The sequence below is a fragment of the Triturus cristatus genome, chromosome 1_2, assembly GCF_964204655.1.
Source record: "Triturus cristatus chromosome 1_2, aTriCri1.1, whole genome shotgun sequence".
NCBI classification, from domain to species: domain Eukaryota; kingdom Metazoa; phylum Chordata; class Amphibia; order Caudata; family Salamandridae; genus Triturus; species Triturus cristatus.
Genome location: NC_140580.1, coordinates 285,336,727 through 285,353,097, shown reverse-complemented (window position 1 = coordinate 285,353,097; position 16,371 = coordinate 285,336,727). Strand labels below are relative to the sequence as shown.

The following is a 16,371-nucleotide window of genomic DNA, read 5'->3' as shown; positions in this document are numbered from 1 at the left end:
AAAATAAATACATATATCATAGGGGCCGGATGGGCGATGTAGAGCCGGGTTGGAGAAAGGGGGAATAAAAAGAAAGCATGGCTAATGAAAAAATGGATGGAACATCCTGGAAGCACATGGCCGTTAACGGGCCCTCATAGCAAATTATTAAATAAATAAATCACAGGGCGCTGGCAGGGAGCATCGGGGAGCAGGGAGTGGGGAATTGAATATGCAGTGGGGAAAGAAGAAAAAGGAGTGGACGAGAGCAGCGAAACATTTGCATCCGATGGCGTGCTGAATATTTAATAAAAAAGAGAAACCCCTCAAGAATGCAGTGAAAGGACACACCTCAGCCAGACAGTACACTGTGAGACCGAAATGCTCCTGGATGGGACAATAACAGGAACTGGGAGGAAAGCCCCTGATTCAAGAGCAGACAATTAAAGACATAAATCAAGGCGATCATGAGCAGTCTCAGACCCAAGTCCATTGTCAATAAATGTTATATATTGATAACAATGGGTCAGCCTACAGACAGATCAAGCTGTTTGTGAGAAACCACTTCACTTCAATAAATTGCTAGTTTTAATCTGGCACAAAGAATAAAACCACATCCTTCAACAAATTAGCAAGTGGTCATGTATGTGTTCATCAGTGCAGCTACAACTTCGGCACATGTCATGAAGTTAAAATTCTGTTTCCCAGAGTTTTATTTTTTACTACTGTTCAAGGTAAACCTCACTGATAAGGCCTTAGAGGCCAAAACTGGTGTGTGGTTGCTTGTGTTCCACCTAGAGCTGACCATGCTTGGCAGCTCGGGCTGGACTATTCTTAATGAAGAGGGACAAAGACATCTGCAAATTGCTGATCTCTGTCTAGAATGAAACTGTTGATGAACATAGCCCGAGGAAGCCCACTGTCTGAGAATAATTAAATCTCTCCGCCCAATCCTGTGCACTTTGTTGTAGAGGGCAAACAGTGTCACAGTTTGCACATGGATTACTCTTGCCAAATGTATGAATAATGACAGTACCATAAACTGCTGTGTACACATCCTGAAACGTTGTGTAATTACTTTACTGTGACCTGTGTATATATATAACCGCTTGAATCAGCTTGAAGCAGCAGTTGCAGCACTGGTTCTCCCCGGAAACCTTTCAGTTTTCCCCGCAATGGTGAGTAGATAATAGGTAATATTCTTCACTTCATATCAACAAGTCTGGACATCCAAATCCATTTATCTAAATTCTGGCTGTTTAATTGCCCTCTATCAGCCTTCAAAGCAAATCGAGGAGGCGGTTTTGAGCTCTATTCACATTCGCATGTGTTTGAATGATTGACGAATTAAAACAAAGCTTCAAAACTAACTTGAACAGTGCAGTGGGGGCACAACCCTTCAGAAGTCTAATTTCGCTTTACTATGTATTTGTTCTATTTATGTAGGGTAGTGCTTGTACGCTTATCAACAGTGCTTAGTTTGTAAAAGAGTAAGTGCCAGAACCAAAACGCTTGTTCGGATTGAGGGGCTGGGAGTATCCAACGGTGGGGTGCCTAAAACCAATGCTGTGTGCTTTGATTCCACCTCATCCCTCTTTAATCCATCAACATACACCAGGAAACAACCATTACAACGCAGTCATTACAACGCAGCTCCCTTTACATCGCATGTGAATACAACGCATGTCACTACAACGCATGCCATTACAACGCATACCATTACAATGCATTATAAGGCAAGTAATTGAGATTTTTTAGTTTTGGGGTGGGTATGGGTTTTGGGGTACATGGGTATAGTATTTTTACCTCTACACTATCCAACACTTACCCTACTGTTGCACTCACTGGAGTGGGAATAGTAATTTATACCCCTACACTATCAAACACTTATCCTACTCTTGCCCTAAAATTATTATGCGTTGTAATGGTATGCGTTGTACTGGTATGCGTTGTAATGGAATGCATTGTAAACTTAGTTTCTAAAAATGAAATTGTAATGGAATGCATTGTAAATGTAGTTTCTAAAAATGCGTTGTGATGGCATGCTTTGTAAAATCATGCATTGTAATGGATGCTGCGATGTAAAAACTGCGTTGTAAAGACATGCGTTTCAATTGTTTGCGTTGTAACGTCATATATTCGCATACACCCCTTGCCTCTTTATCTAACTCTCTCAGGCACTTCCTCCTTTCTGTCTTGGGTATTCTCTCTCTTGCTCTGGGTCAGTCTGAGGAGGAAAAATAAGTACCAGTCTTCAAAACTTAGATATTTTTAGGCATGAGCAAAGTGGGTTATTGACCAGGACTCCAAACTTCCCAAAGGACCCCCTGATGATGTAATGATTGTCTTACCTTTGTCGAGAACATCTCTGACACACACACAAACACACACACACATATATGTATATGTGTATTTATATGAATATATTTATACACTATTTCTCTTCCTCTCTCTCTCTTCTCTCTCGCTCTCTCTCTCTTATCTCTCTCTCTCTCTCTCTCTCTCTCTCTATATATATATATATATATACATATATATGTATAGATAAAACACTGCCAAAAACATGTACTGGTGGCCCCACCAGCAATCACAGGCTCAAATTAAGCATTGGAATCAATCCAGCATAGCTAAGTATGGTTCGGTAGCTGGGAATCCAGGCGGTGGAGAGATCTGGGAAACAGAGATAGTCAAAAGGGTCTCTGAGGGTCATAGATTAACAAGCTCGGGAAGAAGGTAAAACTAACAGCCACCTCGCAAGATGGTCAGTCCGGAAAGAATACTATATATAGGAATGCATATTGGCTTTTTCTCATTTTACCCAGTAAACAGTGAGTAGAAAGGAATTATCTGATGTTTCTGTTTTATGTGCAAAGACCTCGGATTAAGGAGCAGACTTCCATCTATTTAATATTTTCTTTAGCACATATGTTGTGCAGCAGATTAAACTTTTCTCCCTTTGTACTAATCCTATCTTTCCACAACGTTCCAGTTCCCAAGAGTCACAATTCTAGAACATGACATCTTCCCTCCCCTAAAAAAAATACAAAGCTAATCAAATAAACAGGTTCATAGATAAGTAAATAAATTAACATAACTACAGTAGGATGTAAACAGCGCTCAATAATTACAGTTAAGACTACTGAACAATGCCTTGCATTAAATTTGTTCTATCTGAAAGAGAGTGGGCAACTTTTGAAATTGATTGTGATTGACCTACTGATTTTAATTGATCTGTGAAGTTAAGATCATATATGCTAGTCCTTATCAATTAATATGTTAACTTTCCAGTTATAAGAAAAGTGCTGTCTACGTCTGCCCTAGGGGTGTGGCCAATTCCTGATGATATCTTCTCAGCATGGGGGGCACCATGCACCCTCAAACAGATAATGGACCTCCTTTTAAGGATACAGAGTTTAAGAAGTTCATGCACTGTTTGGGAATTAGTCAATGGAATGATAGAACAAATAAAGGTGATGGTTAAATAAAACAGTCCTTCAATCAAAACTCACACAAATATCCCAACCTTATCAGCAGATGTCATATATGTAGGCGTGCATCTATGTATTTAATATCCTCTTGCGCAGATTTGGTATTGCACTTCAAACCTTACCTCTCCTTTATATTTCAGCCCTCTGGAAGTCTCGAGCTCTGTTGTTAAGTGCCACAATTCTATCAAAAAAAGCAATGTCACTTCCTCTCCCTACCTGTCGCCAGCCAATTAAACATGAATCCCGGGTTTCTGTTTTTCGAATTATTCGCGAAAGCTATAATAAACCAACATTAATCATAGAATATCTAGCCAACCAATGGACGCATGGTCATTTTGACTATTCCCTGTAGAGATTTAAGTGACTTGGGGTCCTCTAGTTCTAAAAAAAGAATCTGGGACATTTAACTGTTTATTCTGATTCCACACAGCTATCCCACAAAGGAAATGTTTTGCTAGTTTTTTCAAGTCATGGCCCAGATTCTGAGTTGAAAGTCTTTCTTACGCCCCATCTGTGCTAGGAACATTCGTTTGGGATCCTAGATTGCCCCTTTCCCTAAAACGTTGTCGTGTGTTGGTTAGAAAATGAAAAACCTTATGATAAGGTTAAGGTTTCGCAGTCCCTACTGGTAGGCCATCTTGTAACTCTGGTTCATTTATTAATGCTGGTCCCTCAATTTATTAACGTGCTTGCAAACAGAAAGTCAGGGAACATTCTGTGCCCATTGGAAAGCAAGGGCTGGCCCATATTTAGTACTAAAGCTAATGAAATGTAGGGTGATCACTGGCCCTTTTAATGAAGGTTTCTTTAATAGTTATCACTTTGGTCATTTCTTTAATACTATGATATAATATTAAAGTTTTGTTCGCTTCTTTTTACAGAAGTACTTCCTAGCCCTTGTTGCCTTCGCTATCTCAGTCGCTCTCTGCAATGCAGACTGTTACCGGGCACTACCCGAAGTGGACCCTGACACCTTGACAGTAAAACGTAAGTATCGAAATTATCTGTACAACTAGCATTTAAAATGTGACAGGATCAGAAAAATACTAGTAGTACTGTGTACACACAATCTAAACACGTAGGGGCATATTTACGAAAAAAAAGTGGCGTACGGCAGCGCAGCAAGTCATCTTGCTGCTGCGTCACTGGGAAAAGGCAGGAATGAGCCGTATTTATCCAATACGGCCTATTCCTGTCCTTTGCCCTGTGCTGGTGGCGTTTAGGCAGGCTAGCCTGAACGCAAGCACCTTTGCACCAGGGTGCAAGGGGGCTTCTGTTGCATGCAGGATTATTTTTGTTGTGAAGAGAGGGGCACCTCAAGTGGTGTTTTCCTCTTTCTGGGTGTGCTGCAGAATGTGGCACACATAGAAAGAGGTAGAAACGAGGAGAGGTAAATATATTTCTCTTCGTTACACCTCCCCTGCGGAGCCGTAAGATGTTGGCACGTTCCCATATTTACAAGTTCTTGTAAATCTGGGAATGCGTCAAAAACCATGGGAGTTGCGTGAGAACACCCACCGCAATGCCCATGGAGCGTCTTCCTTACGCAGAGTAATGCAATGTAGCGAGTTACACTGCGTTGCCTTCCTCCAGATTTATGAAGCCTTTCAAAGCCACACAATGTGGTTTGGTTGGCTTCAGAAAGCTGACTTAGAGGCTTGTCAGGCATGTGCCACTTTGCGTGGTAAAAACGTGATGCAAGCCTCATAAATATGCCCCGTAATACAAATAGCAGATTCCTTAATAATGGTTAAACTATGAGTTTATTAGTAATTATATAAAAAATAACAGAAACGATTAACCCTTATTATAATTATCTGCTGTTGATTATTTTGACTAAAGCAACTTGTACAATATACCATTGTTAAACAAGCAGACGCTTATAACACTATAAAAATATGTAAACATTAGCTGAGCAGCACGTTTATATCAATTTACGTTGGATCATTTAGTAACCTGATACCGTAAACCTAAGCTACTGTAAACGCAAAGTAATTTAGGATTTGACAACAATTTTTTGCAAAAACAGGTGTGAGGGGTCACACAGTTTAAAAAATGTAAACCCTAATACAAAGTAGACACACCGGCTTCTACCTCGGTTTGTCTGAAAGCTGGCGCAAGCACCCAGAAAGAGAAACAGAGAAAGAAAAAGGCTGGTAAAACCATTCTGCAAAACACTGTGACAATGCGGAACGGGGATTTCCACGGGGCAGTTTTATTTGCTGATATTTCCCAGTTATGCGAAGTGAGATCCATAATTTTATGAACATTGACAACATAGTTAAAAGTGCTCCATAATCAGTACAGCGTCGCAGCCAAAAAGAGTACAACTGTAGTCAGCTGCACCCGAATATTATTTGGTAGAAAAGTAGAAAAGTAACTTCTTACCTACTGCTTTTATTTAAGCAGTGGTGCCCCCCATTAGGGCGGCGGAGCGTCACACCCCTGTTGATAGTGCAACAAAAGTGAAAAATAAAATTGTAATAAAATGAATTACCATTTTATTTTCCACTGCACCCAGCCCAAGCAGTGTTTGTGGGCGGGGCATAGCTGCTGACTGGCAGAAGGAGAGTGGCGCTCACTCTACCAGTGTACATATACTACGTCTGTCTGTTTGGCGGGCTGTCTCGTGACGGCCAGTCTGACATGCACAGTGTAAACCTCTCCACCTAGCTGTATTAGACAGCTGGGTGGAAGCAGGCACAGGCCTCCTGTATCTGCTGGAGCGTCGAGGCAGCCCGCTTCTGCCAATCCTGGTGCTGCTCTCAAGCTGCTCATCTGCAGCATGAGAGTAGCATCAGGATTTGAAGATGGTTGGCTAAAGCTCCAGGAGGATTCGAGCTGACTGCAATCAAGACGAGGTAGCATGGGTAAGTACATTTTACATTTTATTTTTAATTTTTGGGCTTACTGACAAGCATTGTGATAAACTCGCATTGCCTTCAGCCTTAATTCCGGAGCTCTCAGTCACGGACCGTTATAAAATCTGTTAATGAGCCATGATTGAGAGCTTTGGAATGTGAGCCTAAAGGCATTGGGATTTATTACAGTACCTGCCCCTGGGTTTGGCACTAGGTATGACAACGCTGCCACAGTATTTAAGTCGCAATGTGGCTTAGACAGTCTAATTATTGCTTAACCTACATGCACATTAATAAACCTAACCACCCTCTATGAGTACTCATTGATTGTATCAGCTGCGAGTTTACACCCAAATCTGAGTTTCTTGGCGCTTCAATAAAGAAGTATCCAGTTCCAATAGTTCCAGAGATAATATTGATGACAGTTGTCACCTATGGCTCTTGAGTTTTATGGGCCCTGGCAAACTGATTTAATAAAAACGTTAAATGAAATTACCGGGGCCCAATTCTTTCCTCATGGAGCATAGTCACAAATCTGAAATATCTCAAGTCACATTAATCCTGTCCCACTCACTCACTAGTCACACAGAGAGCTGTAGCTTGTTCATGATATGGTTAAGCTTCGATCTGTTCCCAGTGGTGAGACCAGTCCCATCTAACTCAGGAGATTTGTTAGCCCTGAAATTATGGCTATAAATCCCCACTGATCACACAGAGGTAATGTGACAATAGATGGGATGCCCCTTGAGATTATTTGGGTGCCAGACTAACAGACAATTTAACTTGGGGAGCTCAGTTGGAAAAAAGTAAAGTCACTCTACATAAGAAAGAGTCTGCAATAGGGAGGAAATATAAGGCCGCATCTGGGGGTGCAGCGTCTCCTGCTATTACTGTATAAAGAGCCTCAGCATTAACAGAGGCAGTCTATGGTGCAGAGATATGGGGATATGCCCAATCAGAAACCCTAATTAAAGTTGAGAATCATTTTATTAGGGTTCTCTTTAAACTCCCCCCAAGCTCACCCATTACCCCAGTGAGACTAGATCTAGGTATAAACCCCATACACCTAACCATTTTGCTTAAACCCTTGTTGTATTGGATTAGACTTTGGTCTACCCAAGAGCTAGCAATTTATATGTATGCTGTAAAGGAACTACTAGCTCTTGATAAGGATGTGAACACCCCTTGGATGAACGTAATAAGGGAAATATAAAAAAGAATAGGAATAGGCAAACTGTGGGCATCACCAGCGCCGACTGCTAAAGCAGATGCATAGAAAGCAAAGTACCTACATTGGGAGGAAGTGCTGGAGCAAACAGCGAGAGTCCGCCAAGGGAGTTTCATGTCTGGTCATTTCCTGAATCACAAATGTGTACCAAGGTTCGATCCCTACATGGATAAAATTCATACTTTCCAGGCCAAATGCCTATATGTGCAATACAGATGCGGTCTTCTCCTGCTGAGAGTTCATACTTCAAAGTGGTGTAATTTACCTTCCAACTCAAAATTCTGCCCACGTTGCCCACAAACTGTTGAGACGGAAGGGCCCTTTTTATTTTTGTGTCCTCTGTACAAGATAGAACGCAAGAAATGGATAATTGCAAACTGCAGACTTGTGGGAGAGAGGCACTATTGGGAAGCTGCAAGGCTATTGAAAAGTGAGTCAAGAGAACAAATAGTTTTTGTGGTATCTCGGTACCTCTACTGTACATGGAACCAAAGAAACAAGGCCTTAATCAGCCCCAAGCTTTGATTATTGATATTCTAGAAATAACCCATTGAAATTGTATTTAGATCCTATTAACACCGACATAGGGATCTTTTGTATAAATTATTGGTCTATTGTTTAAATAATCAAGATATACTAATGATTTTATTGATCGATACTTGCACTTGATGCCAAATTTAACTCAAGTTAAAGCTGTATTATAGTATTGATATGCACTGACATTAGATCAATTGTCTTTCTAATTTTATGTATAGTTTTAACTTGGGTGAGGAAGAACGTTTATAATACTGATTATTCCATTCAATAACTCTATTTCGGTCTCGAGGACCATAAAAGTCCAGTTAAAAACAGTATAAAAAGACAGTATATACAATTAGATCATAGGTAATACACTATCATAAAACTACTGTATGAAGAGGACAGCACATTTAAACATGAATAAGTATAATTTAAAATAAATACAAGAAGAATTCCATAGACAGTTAGAAACAAAGAAAATTGGGGTACTGTCCCAGGTTAAAACATTAAAAATATGCATATACAGAATAACAACAACATGCTTACTAATTAAAAAAATGCTGCCGGGAATGCCACGTAAAGTTTAGGAAGCGGGAAACAGGGAAGACAATGGGGGCGTGAGTATCATATTTTAGAACTCTGTATGCCACAGCACATTGGGTGAAACCTAGGTTCTTACATAATTGAGTGAGCCAGCGCTGTCGCATTCTTTTATAAGCAGGGCAGAGGAAAAGCACATGTATATCTGTCTGTTCCTTATAACTAAAAGCAGGGCATCGGTCATGGTCTGGTTTGGACCATTTGTTAGTGAAGCCGAAAAGCGGCAGGATCCCCATTCTGAACTGCATATACAGTTTTCTAGCCAGGCTAGCTTGGATGTCATCCAGAAGAGGCTCCATTGAGTAATCATCTTTAATTTGGAGAAAGTCCGCCGCCAGGTGACCACAGGGCGAACTTTGGATGATTGATAGTTTGTTCACTCTGTACGATCTTACTAATTCCAGCCGTGAGATTGCCGGGCATGATTCTTCTAGCGATTTCCAAAGTTCTACCTTGCCCAGGATACTGCAGAGAACCCTAATGTGATTGAGCTAGGGTAACTTTGTAGAGGCCGGGTTGTTCAGTATCTCTTTGAGCTCTGCTTGATAAATGGCCAGTTCGGGGGTCACCCATAGACGCCTCCAGTAAGTTAGGGGTCTGAGGGCTACCTCTTCGCAGATAGGCCTGATGCCTAAGTCTAGGCATAGGGGGATAAGGGGTTAAGGGGTGTGCTGGAGGGGAGACCTACCAGCTGCCTCATAAAGCTGTTCTCAATTTTGTTCAAGCTGGTGGTAGAGCAGTGTCCCCACAGTTACGCCCCATACATTGTAGGACCCCCTATCCTGGGTTTTGTAGATTTCGACAACTGACCTTATAGGTTTAAGTGAAGAAGTTCTGTGTAATTTTGTGAGCCCTCCCACTGTCTGTGCTAGCTTATTAGTTGCTTTGGTCACTTGGGGCCCCCACTCCAGATGTTCTGTTAGTGGAACACCCAAGTAGTCAAACACTGACACCCTTTCCAACGGGGTGCCGTGTAGGGATGGATTTGCGCGATACTTGTTAGCAGGGCTGAAGACCATGTATTTGGTCTTTGATGTATTGATCTCCAACCCCCGGTTTTTACAGAAGGCATCAAAGCTGTCAAGATTGCTCTGAATTCCCATGGGCGATTTTGATAATAGGAGGGTGTCATCAGCAAACATCAACGCTGGGACCCTCCCAGACGCTAGCCTGGGGGCATCGTTGTCCTTCACCTCCCTGAGCGGCTCAATGAGTCCATTAATAAAGAGACAGAACAGGGTGGGAGCGAGCACGCAGCATTGCCGCACTCCCTTGCTCACTGAGAAGCGAGATGTCAGTTGGTCTATTGTTTAAATAATCAAGATATACTAATGATTTTATTGATCGATACTTGCACTTGATGCCGAATTTAACTCAAGTTAAAGCTGTATTATAGTATTGATATGCACTGACATTAGATCAATTGTCTTTCTAATTTTATGTATAGTTTTAACTTGGGTGAGGAAGAACGTTTATAATACTGATTATTCCATTCAATAACTCTATTTCGGTCTCGAGGACCATAAAAGTCCAGTTAAAAACAGTATAAAAAGACAGTATATACAATTAGATCATAGGTAATACACTATCATAAAACTACTGTATGAAGAGGACAGCACATTTAAACATGAATAAGTATAATTTAAAATAAATACAAGAAGAATTCCGTAGACAGTTAGAAACAAAGAAAATTGGGGTGCTGTCCCAGGTTAAAACATAAAAAATATGTATATACAGAATAACAACAACATGCTTACTGATTAAAAAAATTCTGCCGGGAATGCCACGTAGAGTTTAGGAAGCGGGAAACAGGGAAGACAATGGGGGCGTGAGTATCATATTTTAGAACTCTGTATGCCACAGCACATTGGGTGAAACCTAGGTTCTTACATAATTGAGTGAGCCAGCGCTGTCGCATTCTTTTATAAGCAGGGCAGAGGAAAAGCACATGTATATCTGTCTCTTCCTTATAACTAAAAGCAGGGCATCCGTCATGGTCTGGTTTGGACCATTTGTTAGTGAAGCCGAAAAGCGGCAGTATCCCCATTCTGAACTGCATATACAGTTTTCTAGCCAGGCTAGCTTGGATGTCATCCAGAAGAGGCTCCATTGAGTAATCATCTTTAACTTGGAGAAAGTCCGCCGCCAGGTGACCACAGGGCGAACTTTGGATGATTGATAGTTTGTTCACTCTGTACGATCTTACTAATTCCAGCCGTGAGTTTGCCGGGCATGATTCTTCTAGCGATTTCCAAAGTTCTACCTTGCCCAGGATACTACAGAGAACCCTAATGTGATTGAGCTAGGGTAACTTTGTAGAGGCCGGGTTGTTCAGTATCTCTTTGAGCTCTGCTTGATAAATGGCCAGTGCGGGGGTCACCCATAGACACCTCCAGTAAGTTAGGGGTCTGAGGGCTACCTCTTCGCAGATAGGCCTGATGCCTAAGTCTAGGCGTAGGGGGATAAGGGGTGTGCTGGAGGGGAGACCTACCAGCTGCCTCATAAAGCTTTTCTCAATTTTGTTCAAGCTGGTGGTAGAGCAGTGTCCCCACAGTTACGCCCCATACATTGTAGGACCCCCTATCCTGGGTTTTGTAGATTTCGACAACTGACCTTATAGGTTTAAGTGAAGAAGTTCTGTGTAATTTTGTGAGCCCTCCCACTGTCTATGCTAGCTTATTAGTTGCTTTGGTCACTTGGGGCCCCCACTCCAGATGTTCTGTTAGTGTAACACCCAAGTAGTCAAACACCGACACCCTTTCCAACGGGGTGCCGTGTAGGGATGGATTTGCGCGATACTTGTTAGCAGGGTTGAAGACCATGTATTTGGTCTTTAATGTATTGATCTCCAACCCCCGGTTTTTACAGAAGGCATCAAAGCTGTCAAGAATGCTCTGAATTCCCATGGGCGATTTTGATAATAGGAGGGTGTCATCAGCAAACATCAACGCTGGGACCCTCCCAGACGCTAGCCTGGGGGCATCGTTGTCCTTCACCTCCCTGAGCGGCTCAATGAGTCCATTAATAAAGAGACAGAACAGGGTGGGAGCGAGCACGCAGCATTGCCGCACTCCCTTGCTCACTGGGAAGCGAGATGTCAGTTCGCCGTGTTTCCCGAACCTTACTTGGGCAAAATTGTCTTCATGGAGCCTCGCTAAAATACTGAGGAGGTACGATGGTATCCTCTGTTCTCTCAGGACATCCCAGAGTTTGTTCCTGGGAACTAAATCAAAGGCAGACTTTAGATCTACAAAGATTAAATAGAGGTTCACCCTCTATAAACACTGTTTTCCAGTACAAGAGTTGGAGCCTGAAAAGCTGGTCGATGGTGGAGGTGTTCATTCTAAAGCCGGCTTGACATGGACTCAGGATCTCTTCATCTTCTATCCACACCAATAGGCGGTCAAGAAGCACACAAGCAAAAAGTTTCTGGGATACGTCAATTAGGCTAATTGGCCGATAATTAGTAGGCAGGAGGGGACAGCCTTTCTTAAAGACCGGGACAATTTCTGCACCTCGCTAAGTATCTGGTTTTATGTGACAGCAAATACATTTATTACCTACTGGCAGTCGCCAGTTGGTAGTTATAATTAGGACCTTGTTTCTATTCAAAAAGCTTTTTTCTTTTGCCAATATCTTTTGTGCTGTTTGATGAAATTTCCAAAACTAATGGGGCTGCAGGTCAGCTGCTGTTTTGAAAGTTTCGGGGTGATTCTCAAGCGGGGGCCGAGAAAAGGGGGGGGATTCCCATAACGTGTTTTCTCCATGTTCATTTCCATAGGAAACTTTAGACACGGCTACAACCCGAACTGCTGAACGGAATTACACCAAATTTGGCAGAGAGGTAGCTCTTGGTTCAGAAAGCACTTGTTTTGTTAAATGGCATCAATCCATTCAGTAGTTCCTGAGAAAGGTAAAGATTTCTCAAATATCCATATATTGACTCGACGGATCCGCAAACCCTCCCGGTCTCGAGCCTGAGATCTGATTGGCTGCCAACACTTCAAACCAGGAAGTGTTGGAAGCCATCTTGTGACTTGGTTGAACCAAGTCACAAGAAAAAAGGTAAAAAAACAAGAACAAACAAGAAAAGGTGGCAGGGTAGAAGCACCCTGACCCCCTAGGCCTGCTGAGGGCTTCCCACAGGGACCCCGAAGGCCCAAAAAAGCATTTTTTTCAACAACAAAAAATTCTGCGGGAGTCGCGTTGGGTCCGCCAATCGGGCTGAAACAAAGCGCGGTCTCCTTCGCTTCCTTTTCTTTAAGCCCCCAGGGGTGTGCCAGGTCCCGGGGGCAATCATCAAAATTCATGCGGTATATGTGATGTCCTGTACTGCCCCTATGAACAGGATGCACTGAGAGGGCACCAGGTGAGATTTGGGCTTGTGGATGGAAAAGCCCAGATTGAGCAGCAACATGGCTGCCATCTACAGGTGTAGGAAACTATACCTCGAGAGCTGGCTTTCATGAGCCACTCTTTCAGGTAGGTGATACTGGAATTCCTGCACCTATGAGATGGGTCTCTAACAACCCCATCACCTTCGTGAAGATTCAGGGAGCAAAAGTCAGCCCAAACAGAAGGACTGTAAAGTGAAAGAGTTCGTACCCTATCATAAAGCAAAGATGCTTTCTCTGCGGCTGCAGTATAAGGATATGGAAGTAAGCATCCTGCAGGCCGACAGACACCATCCAAATCCACTTTCATTGCAAGCAGAACCTGAGCTAGGAACAGCATTGTGATTTTTTTGAGGAATAGGATCGGAAGAAGAATCGTGTCTTTTTTGAGGACCAAGAAGTTCTCGTAGTAGAACCTCTGACCCCACTCCTCCTCCTCTGGAGCTAATTGCACTGCAACCTTTTGAAACATAATTTGCACTTCCTTTTGAAGGACATGCAGGTGGTTTTGCAGAAGTTGTATCGGGTGGGGTGAAAAGATGGAGGTTGTTGTTGATAGGGTAGGGCATACCCCTTTCCACAATCTGCAGGACCCCAAGGTCTACTTTAATGGCCCTCCATGTTTATGGAGAGGAAAATAGTCATCCTCCAACTGGTTGCATCTGTTCTAACCAGTGGGAACCAGGACTGCTTCCCTGCAGTGACTGGGAAAGAGGAGGAGGAGAACATGAGAGAAAGGGGAGGGCTCCTGTTCTCCCGTTGCCCGAACCCTGTACTGCCTATGCAGAAAATTCCCTTGTTGTTGCTGATACGCCTGTTGTTGATAACTATAAAACAAAAAGCTTCTGGAGAAGCCTCAAAACATTCAAATATGTGACTGTCTCACATTTGATTTTGAAGGCCCAAAGACGTGGCAATGGACTTACTGTACTTACACCTTTAGAAGGTGGAGTCAGCTTTTTCACCAAAGAGCCATCGTTGACAGCCATTGAAAGAGAGTTCAAGTAGAGTTGTCTGGAAATCTTGTGTAACCCCAGAATTTTTCCGCCATGCATGACCGCCCAGAGAAATTGATGTCCCCATTTGTCTTAAAATAGAATATGCTGTACCCAGGCTAGACTGTATAACTTGCTTGTCAGCAGCTCAACCATCTGCTACCAGTTCTGAGAAATGACTATGTAGATGGTCTGGTAGATTAGTGAGAAACACTTGGGATGTGTCCCAAAGAGAATGCAACATATCTTTTGAGAATACAGGTAGCATTGAGCACATTCAGGGCCATGCTCCCTGCAGAGTACATCTTCACAAACTGCTCTATTTTTATATACTCTCAGAGGATGTGGTGGTAGAAACACTGGGTGAAATTTTGAAGCTTGAGCCACAAGGCCTTCAGGGGATAGAAATGAAAACAGGAACACCGGGTGTCCAGGGGCCAGTCTGTAGTACCTTGATATTGACCAGTGTATTGCGGTTGAAGTAGTTGGCCTTTTTCAAACTACTTGTATAGGTTCTGACAAAGCCTTGTTAAAGAGTAGCAAAGGTTCCGTGGCACAGGACATTGTGTGAAGTACCTCGGTAAGGATGTTTGCCTTTATTTCTGTATATGGCAGCTGTAGGTCCAACTTCTCTGCTGTACTCTTGATTAACAAGAGGTAAGTGGGAACCTCAGATGGAGAAAATCCTGTTGGGGAATACGGCTCTCAATCCAGAGAGGTATCCAAGCCACTTTCTTCTCTCAGTCCAGCAAAATCAGGGTCCAAAGTAGTGGACTGCCAATCCCCATCATCATCAGACTAAGGCATCTGAGTCGCCAAAAAGTATCCAACCTCCTCTATGACACATTTGGCCTCTCTCCTGGAGTGGTGATGTGAAAATTGCATCAGAGGCAAGGACTTTGGGTGAGAAAGTTGTGAAGCCCATGGAGTTAGTTCAGGAGCAGAAGACAAGGGCTGTGTTACTGTCAGCATTGTTTGCGGGGCTGGCGGCGTCACCCACAGCACCAGAGGTGTCGTCTGTAGCTGATGGAGTCAACTGTGGCACCAGTGAGGTAAAAAGATCCGGCACTGAAGGCCAAGATGATGTAAGCATCAACGGAGGTGGCAACTGGCATGTTGCCAATCTTGAATGCTGGAGCGGTGTTGTAGTGTGTGCTGTAGTCACCAGCTTTGCCACCAGGTGATTGGAGAAAAAGGTAGGAATGGTGTGAAGGGTGCCAAATGATATGTAACCAGGAAGGCTCAGAAAGTAAAGGCCATCAGACCCAGGGAGCTCGTCGACGGTCCAGAGGGGACCATGGAACACCTGAAGGTGTTGCATATTGCGTTAAGGAAGACACTTGGGTCCATGTCTCGGGAGGGGAAATCTAGATAAGACTGACTGGGCTGGAACCTTGCAGTCAGCACAGCAGGTGGTAGCATCTCCGGGTTTGGCGCTTGGTCACATGGAGCTGCAGATGCCTGATCCTCCGTGGCATCTTCCATTGATTCTTGATCTGACGCAAATGGTTCTGGAGAGGGGAAGACCTTTGCAACTTACTTTTGAATGAATGGCATTGTCTTGAATAATGTTCCCTCTTCTTTTTGAGCTTTTCCTAGGATGCCTTTGAAGACAGTGCAGACTCTGGTGTCTTCGGCGTCGACTTGGACTTTTTACATCCTAGATGTTCATCCCACACTGAGCCATAAACATCTTGGATTTCCTCTCCTTGATTGTCTTAGGGTGCATTCCTTCTAGAAGAGTCGCAAGCCTATACATTGTGAACGAACCCCAAACATTGAAAGGCAGATTTGAAGAGAGTCTGTAAGGGACATTTGTCTGTCCCAGTCCCGACATGGTTATAAATTTGACCATTTGGGTGGTTATTTAATATACACTGCATCTGTAGAAAGTATGTGAAAAAAATATGTCTACAAACTCCTGAGGTAACAGGGGGCTCTAAACTTGCGTCATTGGTGCGGAAGAATAGAACTTCCATTAGCATGCTTAAGGGGCACTTTATGGCACAGGGATGTCACTTTCAGAGCTAAAATGGAGCCAGCGCTACCTACAGGTGTGCAGAGCTATTGCACAGTTTGCAGATCCGGTCTTACACCTGGGATATTAAAAAGGTCAAAAATCTGCAGGTAGAAGTATCCATCAGAAATAATGACACACCAGGCCCCATATCTTCCATATTGACTTCCTGTCCCAGGGTCCATATGTATGTGTCCCGGTGACTGTTTCTCTGTATTCTAGAGATCACTTGTCCCTGATCTGGTGTCTACATTTCTTGTCTGTTATCTGAGTTTCCATACCTGTCCATC

The 16,371-nt window shown here is 43.1% G+C and overlaps 1 protein-coding gene across 1 annotated transcript in view; it reads left to right on the top strand.

Moving 5' to 3' along the window:
• Positions 1–1,026: 1,026 nt before the first annotated feature.
• LOC146867180 (small serum protein 3-like) overlaps positions 1,027–16,371 on the top strand; it is a 58,614-nt gene continuing 43,269 nt past the window's right edge. Inside the window, exons 1-2 of the mRNA XM_085603768.1 lie at positions 1,027–1,157; positions 4,349–4,454. Coding sequence (XP_085459894.1) covers positions 1,155–1,157; positions 4,349–4,454 — 109 coding nt within the window. The 5' untranslated portion in view covers positions 1,027–1,154. The remainder of the gene's footprint in view (positions 1,158–4,348; positions 4,455–16,371) is intronic.